The sequence below is a fragment of the Mustela nigripes genome, chromosome 17, assembly GCF_022355385.1.
Source record: "Mustela nigripes isolate SB6536 chromosome 17, MUSNIG.SB6536, whole genome shotgun sequence".
Classification (NCBI taxonomy): Eukaryota; Metazoa; Chordata; class Mammalia; order Carnivora; family Mustelidae; genus Mustela; species Mustela nigripes.
Window position 1 is genome coordinate 47627532 of NC_081573.1, and position 21658 is coordinate 47649189.

Below are 21658 nucleotides of genomic sequence, written 5' to 3' on the forward strand. Positions count from 1 at the left end.
CCTTAATTTCTCTTTCTTCTGTTTTGCTGTTGGTGTAGAGAAATGCAACTGATTTCTGTGCATTGATTTTATATCCTGACACTTTACTGAATTCCTGTATAAGTTCTAGCAGTTTTGGAGTGGAGTCTTTTGGGTTTTCCACATATAGTATCATATCATCTGCGAAGAGTGATAATTTTAAAATTTGTTTATTGTTGAGCTGTAAGAAGCTTTTTAAAGTATGTTCTCATTACTAGACCCTTATTGGATATATGATTTGCAAATATTTTCTCTCATTCCTTGGGCTTTCAATTTTCTTGACAGTACTCTCTGAAGCCACAGAAGTTTTAAATTTTGATGAATTTCATTTTATTTTGTCTTTGGTTAGTTGTACTTTAGGTATCATACCTTAAAAACCTTTGCCTAATCTAATGTCATTAAGATTTACATCTACAGTTTTATCTGGGTGATTTATAATTTAGCTCTTATATTTAGGTCTTCGATCCATTTTTATATATATGGTATGAAATAGGGGTCCACATTCATCTTGAGGTATGTGGATATCAAGCTGTTCCAGAACCATCTGTTGAAAAGTCTCCTATTTACCCCCAGTGTATTATCTTGGCACCCTTGCTGAAAATCAGTTCACTATAAATGAATGTTTTTTCTGAATTCTCAATTCTATTACACTGATCTATATATCTATCCTTATGCAAGTACCACACAGTCTTGATTACTGTGACTCTACAATAAATTTTGAAATCGGGAATTATGAATTTGTTCTTTTTTCAAGACTGTTTTGGCTCTTTTGGATCCCTCGCATTTCCATATGAATTTTAGGGTCAGTATGTCAATTTCTGCAAAGTTGTCAGCAGAAATTTTGACAGGAATTGCCTGAATGTAGATCAACTTGGAGAGTATTACCATCTTAACAATATTATATTTTCCAATCCATGAAACAGGATGTCTTTTCCTTTAAATCATCTTCAATTTTGTTCAAAGATGTTTTCCATGGAGTTCAGTATACCAGTCTTATACTTTTTTGGTTAAATTTATTTAATTTTTTTTAAAGGATTTTATTTATTTATTTGACAGAGATCACAAGCAGGCAGAGTGGCAGGCAGAGAGAGGGGGAAACAGGTTCCCGGCTGAGCAGAGAGCCTGATGCGGGGCTCGATCCCAGGATCCTGAGATCATGACCAGAGCAGAAGAAAGAGGCTTAACCCACTGAGCCACCTAAGCACCCCATGTTAAATTTATTCTTAAGTATTTGATTCTTCTTGATGCTATTGTAAATATAGTTGTTTTAATTTCATTTTCAGATCATTCATTGCTGGTCAGTAGCAATACAGCTGGCTTTTTAATCTACTAATCTTATATCCTGCAGCCTGCAGTCTAATTACTAACATTAGAAAATTTCCCGTATTAGAAGCTTAAAAAATCAGTATTGAATTTAGTCAAATGATTTAATGTACCTACTGAGATGATGACATAACTTTTCTCCTTTATTGTAACTAACTTTTCAAATGTTAAATTAACCTCACAGTTCTGCAATAAATCCAGTACAGTCCTGATGTATTTCCCTTCTTATATTTTAGTGGATTCAGTTTGCTACTAATTTGGTTAACATTTTTTAATCTATGGTTCACAAGTGACACTGGCCTATGTTTTCCTTCTTGTTTTATCCTTGTTATGTGATACTAAGGTAATGTTAGCCTCATAATGAATAGAAAAACATTTCTGCTTTTTTTTATCCTTTAGAAGACTGATATTGGGGCACCTAGGTGGCTCAGTCAGTTAAGTATCTATCTTCAGCTCAGGTCATGATCCCAGAGTCCTGGTTTGAGCCCCTCACTGGGTTCCCTGCTCAGTGGGGAGCCTGATTCTCCCTCTCCCTCTGTATCTCCCCCAGATTGTGTCAAGTTGTCTATCTCTAATAAATAAATAAAATCCTTTTAAAAAGATTCTATTTATTTACTCATGAGAGAGACAGAGAGAGAGAGGAGGAGGAGAGGCAAAGGGAGAAGCAGGCTCCCAAGGTGCAGGGAGCCCAATGTGGGACTCGATCCCAGGACCCCAGGATCATGACCTAAGCCGAGGGCAGATACTTAAACATCTAATGCTTTCTTTATGGAATTTTTATTTAAAGCTTCATTTTTTAAAAAATATTTTTTAAGGGACACTTGGATGGCTCAGTTGGTTGAGTGGCTGCCTTCACCTCAGGTCATGATTCTAGAGTCCTCAGATCAAGCCCCACATCAGGCTCCCTGCTCAGCGGGGAGTCTGCTTCTCCCTCTGCCCTTCACCCTGCTTGTTCTCTCTCACCCCACTTGCTCTCTCTGGCTCTATCTCAAATAAATAAATAAAAACTTTATAAATAAATAAATAAATAAATATTTAAAGTTTTATTCATTTAAGTAATCTCTACACCCCATGTGGTGCTCAAACTTGAAACACCAAGATCAAGATACTGAGCCAGTCAGCCAGTAAAGATTTTTATTTACAGATTAATTTTTTAAAATAAATATAGGCCACACAAATTTTCTACTTCTTGTGTTGGTTTTGGTAAATTTCTTTCTCTAGTAATTTGTCCACTGTGCAAACATTTTCAAATATATTGGCCTAACAATTCTTCATAACTAATTTTATCTCTTGCTTAACAACACTAATTTATTCCAGAACACTCCCAGTAGGTGGAAAGCTGTTTAATTTTTTAAACTTGATCCACTAGTTTTAATGGGAAAGATTATCACGCAACCCATCCCAACCCAAAAAAAGTGTATTAGTTTGCTAGGGCTGCCTAACAAAATACCACAGACCAGTTGGCTTAAGCAAGAGATTTATTTTCTCACAATTCTGGAGTTTAGATGTCTGAGATTAAAGTGTTAGCAGTACTGATTTCTTCTGAGACTTTTCTTCTTGTATCCTCACATGGTTTTCCCTCTGTCTCTGTGTCCTAATCTTCTCTTTTTGTAAGGACATAATTTTCTATTTTCTGTATACTTTGTCTCTATTTTTAACAGTGTCAAATCCTTCCTCTTCTCGAGCCTTTTAGGACTCCTACGTCATAAATTAGCTACTTTCTGGGATCCCCCTATGCCAGAGTCACTTGACTGATGGATTTTGAATATTTTCCCTAATTTTTTGCTTTATAAATAATGCCACAAAATCCCCTTATGGACATATTTGAATCAGTTCTTTTAAGTATAACTATTACCACTTCTATTCTTAGAAGTAAAAATGTTAGGCCAAAGTATATACATATTTTAAGTTGACTGCTTTACAAAGAAGTTTTCATATTTATATTCTTATTCACAGGCAGAGCAGAGTTTAACCACCTTTTCTGCAAAAGACCTGAAAGAAAAATCTTTTATACTTATAGGGACCTACATACAGTAACTGTTGAAATTACTCAATCTTTCTATTATAGCATGGAAAGCACCAAAGATAGTATGTAACTGAATGGGTGTGGAAGTGTACCAATAAAACTTTATGCATAAAAATAGGCAGTGGTCTGGATTAGGCCAATGGGTAGCAGCTGGCTAATCAGTGGGCTAGAGAAAGCTTATATCCCCATATTCCCATCAATATTATGTATTTATCAGATTTTTTATATTTGCTAATCAGATGGATGAAAATAATGCACTCATTTGTCTTTTAATTTTCACACTTTTAACTATAAGAGACAATCAAATTTTAATGGTTTATTAGACATCTTTTTCATTATAAATAATCTATTTATACTTGTCACCTATTTTTATTTTTATTTTTTAAAAATATTATATTTAGGGCGCCTGAACGGCTCAGTCATTAAGGGGATGACTGACTCAGGTCATGATCCTAGCATCCTGGGATTGAGCCTCACACCAGGCACCCTGCTCCTCGGGAAGACTGCTTCTCCCTCTTCCACTCCTCCTGCTTGTGTTCCCTCTCTCACTGTATCTCTCTCTGTCAAATAAAGAAATAAAATCTTTAAAAAATAGGTTAGCTTAGGTTAGGATCTCAGGTCACCCCTATACAAATGATTTTTAATGTATTAATTCTAGTTATCTTTAAAAAATATTTTATTTCTTTATTTGACAGAGAGAGAGAGAAAATAAGCACAAGCATGGGGAGCGGCAAGCAGACGGACAAGGAGAAAGAGAAGCAGCCTCCCTGCGGAGGGGGCAGTCCAACGCAGGACTGGATCTCAGGACCCCAGGATCATGACCTGAGCTGAAGGCAGATGCTTAACCAACTGAGTCTCCCAGGGGCCCCTGTTGCTATGTTTATTAGCAGCACTTTCTATTAAAGAATATAGTTCTTTGGGGCACCTGGGTGCCTAAGTCAGTTAAGCATCCACCTCTTGGTTTCAGCTTAGGTTAGGATCTCAGGTCACCCCTATACAAATGATTTTTAATGTATTAATTCTAGTTATCTCTTGAGTGTGTGTGTGTATGTGTGTGTGTGTATAAAACCTTTAACATAGGGCATCTGGGTGGCTCAGTCAGCCATGTGTCTGCCTTTGGCGCAAATCATGATCCCAGGGTCCTGGGATGGAGCCCTCCGTGGGGCTCCCTGTTCAGCAGGAGTCTGCTTCTCCCTCTCCCTCTACCCACCCACATGCTCTGTCTCAAATAAACAAATAAAATCTTTGAAAATAAAAATAAAGTTGTAAGCATGATAAGCATAGAAACAATTATTTTTAAATGGTAGCTATACCTGAAGTAAAACTTAAGCTTAAGTACATAAATATTTGACAAAATCTGCTTGTTTCTAGAATGGAGGGGTATTTGCAGATTTACATGGTCCTTAAATAAGTTTTATCATCCTTGTTAAGAGTAAGAGAATCTGGGGCACCCGGGTGGCTCAGTTGTTAAGCGTCTGCCTTTGGCTCAGTTCATGATCCGGGGGTCCTGGGATCAAGTACCGCACTGGGCTCCCTGCTCGGCGGGAATCCTGCTTCTCCCTCTTCCACTCCCCCTGGCTCTACTCCCTCTCTCACTGTCTCTGTCAAATAAATAAATAAATAAAATCTTTAAAAAAAAAAAAAAAAAGATTAAGAGAATCTAAGAAGACATAATGTTTCCCGGAACAACAGGAAAAGCCTGAATCTGCCATATATATAAAGCACATATGGTGAGTTATGGAAAATCCATACTTACATGATTGCAGTCTGAAGAAATCTCATTTTCAGGCTAAAAGGAAAAAAAAAGAGAGATGATGTTAAAAAAAACCCAAAAAACTAACCCTCAAGTTTTCAAATACCACCAAAATAAACTCAAAACAAGAAATCTGAATATTTAACTGAGTATGCTTCTTCAATTTAAGAAATAAAATGGGCTTATATATGTTTTAGATTGCCAGGGAGGAATATACCAGAAAAGTAGATGAGATATAATCACTTTCTAATCAATGGTACAATCTGAAAATGGGGAAAATGGAAAAGAAAGTAGTAAAGAGGGAAGAGTTCAAGATGGCAGAGGAGTAGAAGACCTAAATTTCATCTGGTCCCGGGAATTCAGCTAGATAGCTATCAAAGCATTCTGGACATCTACCAACTCAACAGGAGATTGAAGAAAAGAATAGCAGCAACTCTATGAGCAGAAAAGTGATCACTTTCTGGAAGGTAGGACCTGCAGAGAAGTGAATCTGAGATGTACGGGAAGACCGCAGGGTTGGGGGGTACTTCTGTCAGCCGGCTACTGGCAAATGATACAGCAGCAGAGCACAAAATTGGGAATTCTATAAGTTTGCTCCGGTGAGGAACTTAACTCTGGTGGCTAAGCAAGGGGTGGAGCCCTCACTGATACAGTGTGGTCTCAGGACTCTTGGGGTCACAGAAAGACCAGGGTTGCATGAATGTGGCAGAACTCCCAGGCATCGAGGCAGGGAAATTGGCTCCAAAGACTGAGCCGAGGAGTGGGCTCTCAGCTTGGGATTGCCATAAACCGTGATATGCAGTACAGTTGGGCCACTGCACTTTGAGCTGGGGCCCAAAACCTGGCAGAACCAGAAAGACTTCCCTTCCTCCCCAAGGATGAGCAGGAGGGGAGCCCAATGCAGGCATCTGCTGGGTTTGGAGACGCCAAATGGGGCCATGTGCCAGAAATAGAAACGCACTGTCACAGGCTGGGTGAGCAGAGTATGGCCGGAGACCAGGGAGAGAGGAGTGATGGACTGCTTTTCTCTGAGGGTGCACTAAGGAGTGGGGACCCGAGCTCTCAGCTCCTCTGAGGCCAGAGATTGGGAGGCTGCCGTTTTCATTCTCTTCCTCAAAAGCTGTGTGGAAAGCTGTTAGGGAAGAAAAACTAGAGAGAGCAAACCAAGCATATTACTTAGCCTGGCCGCTGGCAAGGACGATGCAATTCTGCGTAGGGCAAATACACTTGAGAAGCAATGCAACACCCTTGCCCCAGAAGATCAGCAAGAACGTCCAGCCAAGACCAAGTTTACCAAGTTTACTGCAAAACTCCAGTGCTAGGGGAATTCAGCACATAGAATTCATGGCTTTTTCCCCATGATTCTTTAGTCTTTCGACTTTAATTTTTAAAATTTTATTATTTTTTGTTTCTTTTTCTTTCTTTTTCCCATTTTTATTTCCTTTTTCAACCAACTTATCATTTCCCTTTTAAAAACTTTTTTAAATTTAATTTTTGCAGTTGTATCACCTCCATTCATTGTATTTAACCTTATTTTTGTATATATGTAAGTTTTACTTTCTTTTAAAATTTTGAGATCCAGTTTCTTCTAACAGACCAAAATATACCCAAAATCCAGTATATGGCTCTGTTCTATGAAACAGCCTGATCATATTCTTCCCCCCTACCCCCACCTGTGGGTCTCTTGGGTCTCTTCTGATTTGTTCCGTGTTACATTTCTCTGGAGTCATTGTTACCCTTTAGCATTTTGTTCTCTCATTCATCTATTTTTCTCTGGACAAAATGGAAAAACTCACCTCAAAAAATAGAACAAGAGACAGTACCAACTGCCAGGGACCTAATCAATATGGACATTAGTAAGACATTAGAACTAGAGTGCAGAATAACAATTATAAAGATACTAGCTGGGCTTGGAAAAGAGCATAGAGGACACTAGAGAATCCCTGGAGAATTAAAATCTAACTAAGTCAACATCAAAAAGGCTTTTCATGAGATGCAATAAAAAATTGAGGCTCTTACTACTAGGATAAGTGAGGCAGAAGAGAGAATTAGTAACATGAAAGGCCAAATGATGGAGAATAAAGACACTGAGAGAGAGATAAACAACTATTGCATCACGAGGGGAGAATTCGAGAGATAAGTGATACCATAAAGTGAAACGATATTAGAATAATTGGGATCCCAGAAGAAGAAAGACAGGGGCAGAAGTATATTGGAGCAAATTATAGTGGAGAACTTCCCTAATTTAGGGGAGGAAACAGGCATCAAAATCCAGGAGGCTCAGAAGACCCCCCTCAAAATCAACAAAAATAGATCAACACCCCGACACCTAATAGTAAAACTACGAATCTCAGAGACAAACAAGTCCTGAAAGCAGCTCGGGACAAGACATCTGTAACCTACAATGGTAGAAACATTTGATTGGCAACAGACCTATCTACAGAGACGTGGCAGGCTGGAAAGGACTGGTGTGATCCAGAAACTAAGTGAAAAAAAATATGCAGCCAAGAATACTATATCCAGCAAAAGTGTTATTGAAAATAAAAAGCTATTGAAAATAGAAATAAAAAGCTTTTAGGACAAAGAGAAATTAAAAGAATTTGCAATTACCAAACCAGCCCTACAAAAAATACTGAAAGGGATCCCCCCACCTTTTTTAAAGATTTTATTTATTTATTTGACAGACAGAGATCACAAGTAGGCAGAGAGGCAGGCTGAAAGAGAGGGAGGAAGAAGCAGGCTCCCTGCCGAGCAGAGAGCCCGACGTGGGACTCGATCCCAGGACCCTGGGATCATGACCTGAGCCGAAGGCAGAGGCTTAACCCACTGAGACACCCAGGCGCCCCTAAAAGGGATCCTTTAAGCAAAGAAAGAACATAAAGGTAACACAGACCAGAAAAGAACAGACAATATACAGTAATAGTTACCTTACAGGCAATACAATAGCACTAAATTAATATCTTTCAATAGCTACCCTAAAAGTAAAGGACTAAATACCCCAATCAAAAGACACAGGGTACAAGACTGGATAAAAAAGCAAGACCCATCAATATGCTGTCTGCAAGAGACTCATTTCAGACCCAAAGATACGTACGTCAAGATTTAAAGTGAGGGGTGGAAAACCATTTATCATGCTAATGGCATCAAAAGAAAGATGGGGTGACAATCAATTAGATTTTAAACCAAAGACTATAATAAGAGGTGAGGAAGGACACTGTATCATACTTAAAGGTGCTATCCAACGAGAAGATCTAACAATTGTAAATATTTATGCCCCAACATGGAAGCAGCCGATTAATAACAAAATTGACAAACACATCAATAATAATACAGTAACAGTAGGGGACTTTAACACACCCCTCACTAAAAGGGACAGATCACCTAAGCAAAAGATCAACAAGGAAATAAGTGTTTTAAACGACACACTGGACTAGATGGACTTCACAGATACATTCAGAACATCCCACCCCAAGGTTGCAGAACACACATTCTTCTCCAGTGCACATAGAACATTCTCCAGAATAGATCACATCCTGGGTCACAAATCAGGTCTCAATTGGTACCAAAAGACTGGGATCGTTCCCTACATATTTTTAGACCACAATGCTTTGAAACCAGTCAATCACAAGAGGAAAGTTGTAAAGAACTCAAATACATGGAGGCTAAAGAGGATCCTACTAAGGAATGAATGGGTCAACCAGGAAATTAGAGAAGAATTTAAAAAATTCAGAGAAATGAATGAAAATGAAAATACAACCATTCAAAAATCTTTGGGATGCAGCAAAGGCAGTCCTAAGAGGGAAGAACACAGCCATACAAGCCTTTCTGAAGAAACTAAAGGAGCTGGAGAAAGAAGAACAAACAAAGACTAAACCCGGCAGGGGAAGAAAATAATAAAGATCAGAGCAGGGGCGCCTGGGTGGCTCAGTGGGTTAAGCCGCTGCCTTCGGCTCAGGTCATGATCTCAGTGTCCTGGGATCGAGCCCCGCATCGGGCTCTCTGCTTGGCAGGGAGCCTGCTTCCCTCTCTCTCTGCCTGCCTCTCCATCTACTTGTGATTTCTCTCTGTAAAATAAATAAATAAAATCTTTAAAAATAAAAAAAATAAAAAAAATAAAGATCAGAGCAGAAATCAATGAAACAGAAACCAACAGAACAGGAGAACAGATCAATGAAACTAGGAGCTGGTTCTTTGAAAGAATTAGTAAGACTGATAAACCACTGGCCAGACTTATTAAAAAGGAAAAAAGAACCCAAATAAATAAAATCACACATGAAAGAGGAGATCAAAACCAACACCAAAAAAAATACAAACTATAAGAACATATTATGAACAGCTATATGCTGACAAATTAGACAATCTGTTAGAAATGGATGCATTCCTAGAGACATAAAAACTACCAAAAGTGAAGCAGGAATAAACAGAAAACCTGAACAGTAGATCCATAATCAGCAAGGAAGTTGAAGTAGTAATGAAAAATCTTCCAACAAACAAAAGCCCAGGGCCAGATGGCTTCTGAGGGGAATTCCACCAAACATTTAAAGAAGAATTAAAAACCTATTCTTCTGAAGCTGTGAAATGGAAGGAAAACTTCCAAACTCATTTTTTATGAGGTCAGGATTACCCTACCCAAAAGAATTACAGACCAATATCCCTGAGGAACATGGATGCAAAAATTCTCACCAAAATACTAGTCAATAGGATCCAACAGTACATAAAAAGGATTATTCACCACCGCCAAGTGGGATTTATTCAGGGCTGCAAGGTTGGTTCAACATTTGCAAATCAATCAATGTGATATACTACACTAATAAAAGAAAGGACAAGAAACATATCATATTCTCAATAGATGTGTGAAAAGTATATGACAAAGTACAGCATCCTTTCTTATTTAAAACTTTTCACAGTATAAGGATAGAGGGTACATATCTCAATATCATAAAAGCCATGCATGAAAAACCTACAGCAAATATCCTTCTCAGTGGGAAAAAATTGAGAGCTCTTCCCCTAAGGTCAGGAACACGGCAGGTATGTCCACTATCACCACTGCTGTTCAACAAAGTACTAGAAGTCCTAGCCTCAGCAATCAGACAACAAAAAGAAATAAAGGCATCTAAATCAGCAAAGAAGTCAAACTCTCACTCATTGCAGATGATATGATACTTTATGTGGAAAACCCAAAAGACTCTCTCCCAAAACTGCTAGGACTCATATAGAAATTCAGTAAAGTGGAAGGACACAAAATCAATGCACAGAAATCAGTTGCATTTCTATACACCAACAATGAGCAAAAGAAAGAGAAATTATGGAGTAGATCCCATTTCCAATTGCACCAAAAATCCTAAGATACCTAGGAATAAATCTAACCAAAGAGATAAAGAATCTGTACTCGGAAAACTACAGAGTTCATGCATAAAAGAAACTGAGGAAGAACAAAGAGATGGAAAAACATTCCATGATCATGGATTGGAAGAATAAATACTGTTGAAATGTCTATGCTACCTAGATTGTAATCTACATATTCAAAGCAATCCCTATCAAAATACCATCAACTTTGTTCAAAGAAATGGAACAAACAATCCTAAAATTTGTATGGAATCAGAAAAGCCAGAATCTGAATAGCCAGAGCAATGTTGAAAAAGAAAACCAAAGAGGGTGGCATCACAATTCCAGACTTCAAGCTCTATTACAAAGCTGTAATCATTAAGACGGTATGGTACTGGCACAAAAACAAACACAAAGATCAATGGAATAGAATAGAGAACTCAGAAATAGACTCTCAACTCTATGGTCAACTCATCTTCGACAAAGCAGGAAAAGAATAACCAATGGAATAAAAAAGGAGAGTCTCTTTAACAAATGGTGTCAGGAAAATTGGAGAGCCACATGCAGAAGTATGAAATGGACCATTTCCTTACACCACCTACAAAAATAGCCTCAAAATGGACAAAAGACCTAAGAGTGAGACAGGAATCCATCAAAATCCTTGAGGAGAACACAGGCAGCAACCTCTTCAACCTCAGCCGCAGCAACTTCTTCCTGGACACATCACCAAAGGCAAGAGAAGCAAGGGCAAAATGAACAAGTGGGACTTCATCAAGATAAAAAGATTTTGCACAGCAAAGGAACAGTCAACAAAACCAAAAGATAACAAAAGAATGGGAGAAGATATTTGCAAATGACATAGGAGATAAAGGGTAAGTAGCCAAAGATCTATAAAGAATTTGTCAAACTCAACACCCAAAGAACAAACAATCCAATCAAAAAAATGGGCAGACAACATGAACAGACATTTCTGCAAAAAAGACGTCCAAATGGCCAACAGGCACATGAAAAAGTGCTCAATATTAGCAGCATTAGGGAAATACAAATCAAAACCACAGTAAGATACCACCTTACACCAGTGAGAATGGCTAAAATTAACAAGTCAGGAAATGACAGATGTAGGCAAGGATGCAGAGAAAGGGGAAACCTCCTACACTGTTGGTGGGAATGCAAGCTGGTGGAGCCACTCTGGAAAACAATATGGAGGCTCCCCAAAAAGTTGAAAATAGAGCTACGCTATGACTCAGCAAATGCACTACTGGGTATTTACCCCAGAGATACAAATATGGTGATCCAAACGGGCATCTGCACCCCAATGTTTATAGCAGCAATGTCCACAATAGCCAAACTATGGAAAGAGCCCAGATGTCCATCCACAAATGGATAAAGAAGATACACACACACACACACACACACACACACACACTCACATACACAAAGTGGAATAATACGCGGCCATCAAAAAATGAAATTTTGCTATTTGCAATGACATGGATGGAACTAGAGGGCATTATGCTAATGAAGTAACTCAAACAGAGAAAGACAATTATTGTATGAGCTCACTAATATGAGGAATTTGGAAACAAGACAGGGGGAAGGGAGGGAAAAATGAAACAAGGTGAAACCAGGGAAGGAGACAAAGTCTAAGACACTTAATCTCAGGAAACAAACTGAGGGCTGCTGGATAGGAGGGGGATGGGGAGCCTGGGTGGTAGACATTGGGGAGGGTATGTGTTGTGGTGAGGGATGTACTGTGTAAAACTGATGAATCACAGACTTGTACCCCTGAACCAAATAACACATTATATGTTTAAAAAGTACTAAAGAAACAAAATAATAGTGACATCAGGATCCTTACAAGACACTTCATAATTCTGAAAGCTAAAAAGAATCAGGCACAATACAAGTGTCCTTTTCTTTAAAGACAGATATCTAAAACAAAACAAAACAAAACAACCCCCCCCCAAAAACAAACAAAAATAACCAGGCTTATTAAAGAAGGCAAAGAAGGTCCATCAATGATTTTAAAACTAATGTCAGGGTGCCTGGATGTTGCAGTTGGTTAAGCAACCGACTGCTGATTTGGGGTCAGGTGCTAATCTCAGTGTTGTGAGACCCAGCCCGACCCACAAGGCTCAGTGCTGAACACAAAGTTTGCTTGAGATTCTCTCTCCTTCTCCCTCTGTTCCTCCTGCTCACATTCTCTCTCTCAAATACTTACTAATCTCAAGTCACCACTAGGCAAAGCTAGGTGATAGGTACACAGGACATCAAGTAACTCTTAGGAGTTTATAATCTTGCATGTATATAATTTAAAATAGAAAGTTTTTTTAAAAACAGATATTATATATATGTTCCCATGACTACATATACTCTGCAAAGCCAGGTTCTATGAACGAGAGAGTAAATGAAATTTCTATTCTGTAATTTAAAAAGTAGACTAGATTATGTTTAATATTACATAACTTTGTAATACACATCTCCTTTAGTGTTGCTCTTACCTTTAAAAAGATATAATTGTAAGAATAGACACATTTTCTTTCAATTTCCATAGCATTCCAACCTGCTCAAAGGAAGTGAATTCTGTGTACCTTGGGTGTGGAGCTTACTTAAGGGAAAAAAAAAAAAGAGCATTCTGGAAAGAAATTCAGAGCACTGGAGCACTTTCAAAAGAAGGTATTTAAATAATATGCAAGTATTGTCATGTTTACAATTCACAGGACATATATTAGTGAATTAATGACTGTTTTAGGGGTTTGCTTCCCTACAGTAGTAGTCTGGATTATTTCCCCCCATTTTTAGTCCTCTTTGATAGCATCTGAAACTATAACCTTTGCCCTGTACCTGTACACAGCCTCTGGCTGTTCAATGAGTATACACCCTGCTCCAGAGTTAGGAGGCTAGGCTCCTGACTTGCTTTGGTCAATGAGATTTTACCTAGACCTAATAGAAGAGGTTTTAAACTTGCTTGGGCTGTTTAGCTTTTTACTCTCACACTCCTGCCATTCTCCAAGAGAAGAACAAGTCCAAGTAGCTCCTAGCCCAAGGAGAAGGAGAGACAGGTGGGGCCAACCTAAACCTAACCTGGAGCCCAGAGCAGAGCCATCTCAACTGCCCTGCAGAGCCACAGGCAAGAAAAATAAGTATTTGTCATTATAAGCACTTGAAATGTTTGAAGAGTTTGTTAGGAAGAAAAAAATGAGCAATATACCTATCAAGCAAATGAAATAATAAAAATTCTAAGACCTTTAAGCTGCAACTGGTAACAACTACCATCTCATTTAGTGGATTATGTTAAGTACAGAGTACTGCAGCCTTTTTTTTTTTTTTTAAAGATTTCATTTATTTATTTGACAGAGAGAGAGGTCACAAGTAGGCAGACAGAGATAGAGAGGGGAAACAGGCTCGCTGCCGAGCAGAGAGCCCGATGCGGGCCTCGATCCCAGGACCCTGAAATCACGACCTGAGCTGAAGGCAGAGGCTTAACCCACTGAGCCACCCAGGTGCCCAGTACTGCAGCCTTTTATGAAAGGTGACATGAACCATGGAGACACAAATGAACTGTATATTTGGAACCCAGTATTTAGTTTCTGTCTCTTTTGTCAACTTAATTTGTAATTGATAATAAACTGGTCTTCTATTTTTTTCATTTTAGATTTAATGTCTCTTTCCAGAAAGAGATGACAATGTAGGAATGCCATAAAAACAAGGTCATGATATTAAAACATTGAGACCCATAGAACTGAATAGCTATGAAGAATGTCTATGTGTAATTGCAAATAACTAATTTCAGAAATTTAAAATGGGAGGTGCCTGGGTGGCTCAGTGGGTTAAGCCTCTGCCTTTGGCTCAGGTCATGATCTCAGGGTTCTGGGATCAAGCCCCACAACGGGCTCTCTGCTTGGTGGGGAGCCTACTTCCCCTTCTCTCTCTGCCTGCTCCTCTGCCTGCTTGTGATCTCTCTCTCTGTCCAATAAATAAATAAAAATCTTTAATAAAAAAAAAAAGAAATTTAAAAGGTCTTTAGAATCAAAGGACATGGTAATGTTCAGAGGAACTGAACAGAGACCTATCTGCAAAATATAAAAGATAAAGTAGTATGCCTAAACAGTAGGAACCTGAAATAATGCCACCACCAAGAAACTCCAGAGGAAGTATAAAGAGAAAATGCTATAGTTTAGCACTCGATCTGAAGGAGTGAAAACAGATGTGTGTGCTGACACAGGTTTGATTCTCAGACTGCGTCATTCCCGTGATGTCCCAGTCAAATCACTTCATCAGAGTATATATCTACTTCTGCAGAACTATAAATGCAGATAGGCTTGATTATCTTTAATCTTAGAATATGAATAGTATAAGGAATAAAACCCAGAATTACTAAGGTAGAATAAGGCTGAGGATTTTTTTTTTAAGTTTTGTTAAATATCCATGAAAGAATACTCTGAAATGATCCCAAGAAATGAATCAGCAAGTAAATACTGGATAATCATGATGTACCTAAAATTGTGCAAGGCATTGTTTGGGATACAGAAGAATGATATGACACTATCTCTAACCTCAGATAGTTTACAATCCAGTTGGAGAGAGAAGATGGTGAAGTCATGCAATTAAGCAAGAATAGGGACTTGAGATAGGCCTGAAGGATTAGACAAATGATTGATGCTGCAAATGCATGATTTCCAAAGAAGTTGCAGGTTAGATGATCCCTAGGGCTCAAGAAAAAAAAAAAAATATAAGAATCCCTTTTTTTTTTAAAGCTCATCTTTTAATTTATATTTTAATGCTTTTTATAGTGTATATGTTAAAATAATTAGTACTTAAGATTTTATTTTTTTATTTGTCAGAGGGAGAGAGAGAGCACAAAAGCGGGGAGCAGTAGGCAGAGGGAGAAGCAGGATCCCCACCAAGCAAGGAGCCTGATGCAGGACTTGGTCCCAGGCCCCTGGGATCATGACCTGAACCGAAGGCAGATGCTTAACCGACTAAGTCAAGAAGGCATCCCTAGTAAATTAATATTAATTAATATTTAAAAATAGCTATATAATATTAGGGGTATGTGTAGTAATTTTTTTTAAATGCTAAAGAAGAACATGATCAAGACAAAGAATTAAGTGCTGAAACCTTCCTGGTAACTAGTTGAGGAGTCCTCCCCTCACTCCCATGGCTTCAAATCAGAAGCAAAGAGCTGGTTCCCAGCCTGCGGAGCATCAAATCAGAAGCTGAGCTTTTGGTAGACCATTAGCTGCTCTCCATCACTTCGAAGGTAGACTCTGGACTTCAAAAACAAGTGTCTCTTACATCAAGTGTTTCCTCATACAAAGTAAGTACTTGGCAATGGAACTCAAAGGAGAAAAATTCATGAAAAGCCTCATAAATAAACAGCTTTCTGTTAATTTAATGACCAAACGTTGTAGAAGAAACTGCTGAAGTTGCATACATTAGTATCAATACAGAAACTATTAGGAATACAGGGAAGAGAACGTGATACAACCTTACCCAACACAGCCGGACTGAACTAGAAAAGTTCAGATAATACTGAATGTGCGATGTGGCAGTAAGACTCTAAAGGAGATAAGCACTGAGTGCTTGGACACACCTGCCTAACTCCAATACGGAATGTCAAGGGTACAGGAAAAGGTAAAAGTTGTCACTTAACTGAACTAGGTGCTACCTTAATTTCTTACATGATGGACTGACTGCAAGATAAATGGTATTGTGTCCAATTTTACAGAGGAAGATACTGAAATTTGGAGAAACCAAGTAAGTGACCAAAGTATACTTCTAGGACACAATAAAACTGGAGGTTTTTTTTTTTTTTTTTAAAGATTTTATTTATTTATTTGACAGAGATCACAGATAGGCAGAGAGGCAGGCAAAGAGAATGAGAGGGAAGCAGGCTCCCTGCTGAGCAGAGAGCCGGATGCAGGACTCGATCCCAAGACCCCGAGACCACGATCTGAACCGAAGGCAGCGGCTCAAACCACTGAGCAACCCAGGCGCCCCAAAACTGGAGTTTTTTTTTTTTTTTTTAAGATTTTATTTATTTATTTGACAGAGAGAAATCACAAGTAGATGGAGAGGCAGGCAGAGAGAGAGAGAGAGGGAAGCAGGCTCCCTGCCGAGCAGAGAGCCCGATGCGGGACTCGATCCCAGGACTCTGAGATCATGACCTGAGCCGAAGGCAGCGGCTTAACCCACTGAGCCACCCAGGCGCCCCCAAAACTGGAGTTTAAATAATGATAATAAATGGTGACTAATGCTCACTGTGATGCTTTCTGCTTGATACCTCCAAAAAAGGCTAAGTAGGTCAAGTTGAGCACAATGATGGGGTAGGGGGTGTACCTTCAGGAGGTGCAAGAAAAAGAAAGGCAGACAGGATGAATAAACAGAACAAGTGCTCTAGAATAAACTGACAGCTCCATGATGAATTTAGATGCAGGCGGCCCAGGGAAAAAGCTGCTGGAGTTATTAGATCAACTACAAATCTGCATTAGCCCTACGATAACCACAGCAAGTTCTAAAAAACTTCTGCTTAGTTCACTTGGCCTTTTTAAATCAATGACTTAAATATTTTGGGTAGGGATGCCTGTGTGGCTCAGTTGGTTAAGCACTTGCCTTCAGCTCTGGTCATGGTCCAGGGTCCTAGGATCAAGCCCTGCATCAGACTCCCCGGTGAGAAGGGAATTTGCTTCTCCCTTTCCCCTCTTCCCACTTGTGCTCTCTCTCAAATAAATAAGTAAGTAAATAAATATATAAATATTTTTTCCTTAGATTGAGAATGTTTTGGGTATTACTGTACTTTAATCTTGTTGGGTAAGCAAAAGATGAAATAGTTAATTTTATGGCTTAAAACCAGTATTCCTTCCTCTAAGCTCTGTAATTCAAAACAATTTTTTAAAGTATGTAAAAAAAGTACTTTATTTGATCTATGTGACACAGAGAGAGAGAGAGAGAGAGAGAGAGAGAGAGGAGAGCAAGTGCAAAAGCAGGGGGAGAGGGAGCCCAACACAGGGCTTGATCCCCGGGATCATGACCTGAGTCATGGGCAGATGCTTAACTGACTGAGCCACCCAGGCACCCCTCAAAATGGGTTTTAACTAAAAGACACAATGGTAGAAAAAGGACAAAAGACTCGTGGAAATATTCAGCTACAGAAGCTGTGTGACTTTGGGTGTGTCACATCACTTCACCAGACCCCTGAGGGCAGAACAGGGGTTTCTTCAACTAGGATCTTGAACTGACTTTAGGAGTGAAATTGTCTTGAAAGCGTACACAAACTTTTGTGTGTAAGTATATTTTTCTGAGAATTCACAGCTGTCATCATAATATCAGAAAGATCCATAAGACACCTAAAAATTAAGAAATAGTGATCTAAGATCGTTGAGATTCTCTGCAGCTTCAGGAGTCTATAAGATCAGAGATACGGAATATAGAAATAGGGGTATTTATTGATTTCCATGTCTTTTAAGGTAGGTAGTTTGCATATTATGATTATGGTTTCCTAGTGCTTCATCTCAATCATTCTCTCCTGGTCAAAGCACAACAAACAGGTTTCAGAATAAATGACGGAAAAGCTTGAGTCTGAATGTTCTCAATTACATCAACTATCACATCCACTTAAGAGGATGGTTTTTACAGAAAGTACAAGTCTGAACTATGATTTCCCCAAGGTGAACAGGCTGAATTAATGAGTCTGGCAGGAGAAATTAAAGGACTCACAAAACTAAGTTGGAAATTGTCCCAGTTTTTGAAAAAGAAATGCTTGGGAGTTGGATTGTGTCTAAAATTGGGAACATTCTACAGTTCGATCGACTGAAGTTGAACTACCCACAAGATCACACCTGGCACTAAATGAAGTGACAGCAGATTCTGTTTATTAATCACCGGGGAGAAAACAAACAAAAAATGTCAACAGTATCTGTGCTTTTATGGCCTTGCGAAAATCTGAAGGCTGGGCAACAACATGGTGTCTCCCTGTAATTAGAAACCTTCTCCTACAGTAGTAGTAAGGAGAATCTTCTTTGGGGAGTTTAGTCATTCATATGAGTAATTCATTTATTAACTTGACCCAAACCATGACCCTCCTGCCCACTGGAAAAAAAAAAAAAAAAAAGCAGACTGAACATAAAATAGCTGGTAATGAACAGGTAAAGTCAGTATTTTATTTTATTTTTTTTTTTTTAAAGATTTTATTTATTTATTTGACAGAGAGAGATCACAAGTAGGCAGAGAGAGAGAGAGAGGAGGAAGCAGGCTCCCTGCTGAGCAGAGAGCCCGATGCGGGACTCGATCCCAGGACCCTGAGATCATGACCTGAGCCGAAGGCAGCGGCTTAACCCACTGAGCCACCCAGGCGCCCTAAAGTCAGTATTTTAGTCTCAGTAAACTCCCTGAGCAATTCATTTATTATCATATGAGCAATTCATTTATTAACATGACCCAAACCATGCCCCTCCTGCCCACCAGAAAAAAAAAAGAAAAAAAAAAACTGAACATAAAATAATTAGGTAATGGACAGATGAACAGTCAGTCTTTTAGTCTTGGTAAACTTCCTGAGAAAGTGTAAATTGAATCTTAACCCTCAGTCATATTCATAGCCTCTTAATGCATTATTCTGGCTCAATCAGAATTAACTTTTCTTATTTGTAACCAGGGAATGCTGCTAAGTATTGTTTTTCCAAAAGGATAGTGATCAACATAGGCTTTGTGCCCTCCAACAATGCTCTGCCTGATTTACTAAAGGTCTGTGCTTTTGTGTGATTCTTAAACATTCAACCATCTTTTCTTTCCTTCTTTCTTTCTTTTTAAGATTTTATTTATTTGCCAGAGATAGAGAGAGAGAGAGTACACACAAGCAGGCAGAGAGGCAGGCAGAGGCAGCGAGAGAAGCAGGCTCCCTGCCGAGCAAGGAGCCCAATGCGGGACTCGATCCCAAGACCTTGGGGATCATGACCTGAGCCTAAGGCAGTGGCTTAACCAACTGAGCCACACAGGTGTCCCATCAACCAGCTTTTCAAAAAGGATTTCAGTAAAGGTCCAGTGGGAGATTTTTTAAAAAGGGTATGAGACACAGATATAGATGTTGGCTCTCACGTAAATTAACTAGTGTGGTAGATAAAACATGAATCTATATGTAATCATCACAAAAAGAGCAAAGCTTGGGGTGGAGGGCAGTCTTGATACTTTAAAAGAATGAAAAAAGCCCCCTCCCCCGCCCCCCCACCATCCTAAGTTGGATGACAGAAAGGAAGCCAAAGGGGGGTCTATTGGGTAAGGCACATCTGAGTTGAGCCTTAAAAGGAGGTTGTGATTTGGTGATGTGACGCTGTGCGTATGCTGAGGCAGATGGGTCTGTGCGAGGCATAAGAATGCTAGTGGAAGGAGGAATCGGAAAGCCACATTCAGTGTATAGGGAAGAGATCTGAGTGAGAAAGTGAGGATCCCTACAGTGACTGTTCTTAGGCTTATATATCTGATGTTTCCTTATATACAGTGAGATAACTACAAATTTTAATTAAATCCCAGTGCTGATCCAATAATGGTTTCCCATAATCCAAATTAGTATGTTATGCTAAACACAGTGCAGAGAGTGGTGATTTAACTTACTGTTATTTACCTGTGTGCTTCCCCAGTAAGTGAGTGGGGTAATAGCTGGTAAATACTATATTGTTACTACCACTTATTTTTTTAAAATCTTTAAACATTTTTGTTTTGAAGAAGGAATAAGAACAGTTCCTTTAGAAACTGGAGACACTCAAGCACTGATCTATTCAGAGTTTCTACACAGCTGAAGAAGCTTACATCAAATAGACAAAAAATACTACAGAAGATCCATATACAGGAAGATTTAGAAAAATCCATCTCCAGAAAGCAGATCATACAGATGCAAAGACCTTGCTGGATGTAGGAGAATCAGGGGCTGAGGCATAAAGGTAGGAGGCAGGCCGTGCAGTCTCGAAAAAGTTCTTTGGCCCCCTGATCTAAAGGTCTGCCTCCAATATGGGTTCAGAGAAGGATCCTGATCATTTGAACTGGCTGTCAAGCAAAGTCCCCCTCATTTTCACTTTCTTGGCTTCCAGTACAGCCAGCTCTCACAGCTGTCTTTTACTCAGGACTTTACGCTTCAGCTGTTTTTCAGTCATTTCGGCATTGGGTGCATGAGTCAACAACCTCCCTAGCCTTAATCTCTTCCTCTACCTCAACAGAGACGCGGTGATAAAACTGAACTTGCCCATGTCTTCAGTCCATTTGGTTGTCATTGCTTTTTAAAAAAATTTACTTATTTAACAGAGAGGGAGAGAGAGCACAAGCAGGGGGAGCAGCAGAGGGAGAGGGAGAAGCAGACTTGCTGTTGAGCACAGTCTAATGTGGGGCTCAACCCTGGTACCCTGATAATGACCTGAGCTGAAGGGAGATGCTTAACCAGCTAAGCCACCCAGGTGCCCTCATCATCACTTTCTTAGGAGGCTTTTGTTTCTGAGTATAAATACTGATTTTCCAAAACTCCAACCAAACTTGACAATGTGCTCCATCCACAATGAAGGTCACAGGAGCATTCCTCCTGGGACAGGCAGAAGAGTGTATGTTTGCTCAACGCCTTCAGGCCTCTGAAGATACACAGTCTCACCCTGTGTGTTACAAAATTTGTGGGCATGTTTGGCAGTATCAATCACACGGAACCAATCTCAGGACCTCATGGGCAATCTGACAGTCCAGCACCGGGATTATCTGACTGCACAAACAGTGGTAGACATGGAAGGGTTCCCTGACATCATTCTGGTCCCAGATGTCAGTACAGACTTCTCACTGGGACATTACTTTAGGCATAGTCAGAGAAGCGAGCCCAAAAACTCAACATCAAGAATAATGTATACTTGTTACTTCTATAAGGACATGTTGAGCTTTAAAAAGGGGTAAAAGATAGATTAAAAACCCCAGAGGAGGGGGTGCCTGGGTGGCTCAGGTGGATGTATGACTCTTGATTTCGGCTCAGGTTATTATCTCAGGGTCATGAGATCAAAGTCTGGTGTTGTCAGGCTCCAAGCTCAGTGGGGAGTCTCCTTGAGAGTCTCTCTCTCTCCCTCTGTCCCCATCCTCCCCTTCACCTGCAACTCTGACACACACACACACACACACATGCATGCACGCACGCGCGCGCACTTGCTCTTAAATAAATAAATAAATACAATCTTTAAAAAAAAAAAAAAATAAGA

The 21658-nt window shown here is 39.4% G+C and overlaps 1 protein-coding gene and 1 pseudogene across 2 annotated transcripts in view; both read right to left on the reverse strand.

Annotated features, from left to right (window-relative positions):
* GLG1 (golgi glycoprotein 1) overlaps nucleotides 1-21658 on the reverse strand; it is a 162112-nt gene that overhangs the window by 58269 nt on the left and 82185 nt on the right. For both annotated transcript variants that reach the window (XM_059383319.1, XM_059383318.1), the window contains exon 2: nucleotides 5124-5156. In XM_059383319.1, the coding sequence (XP_059239302.1) occupies nucleotides 5124-5156 (33 nt within the window). The remainder of the gene's footprint in view (nucleotides 1-5123; nucleotides 5157-21658) is intronic.
* On the reverse strand, nucleotides 20468-21272 carry LOC132005998 (STING ER exit protein-like; annotated as a pseudogene).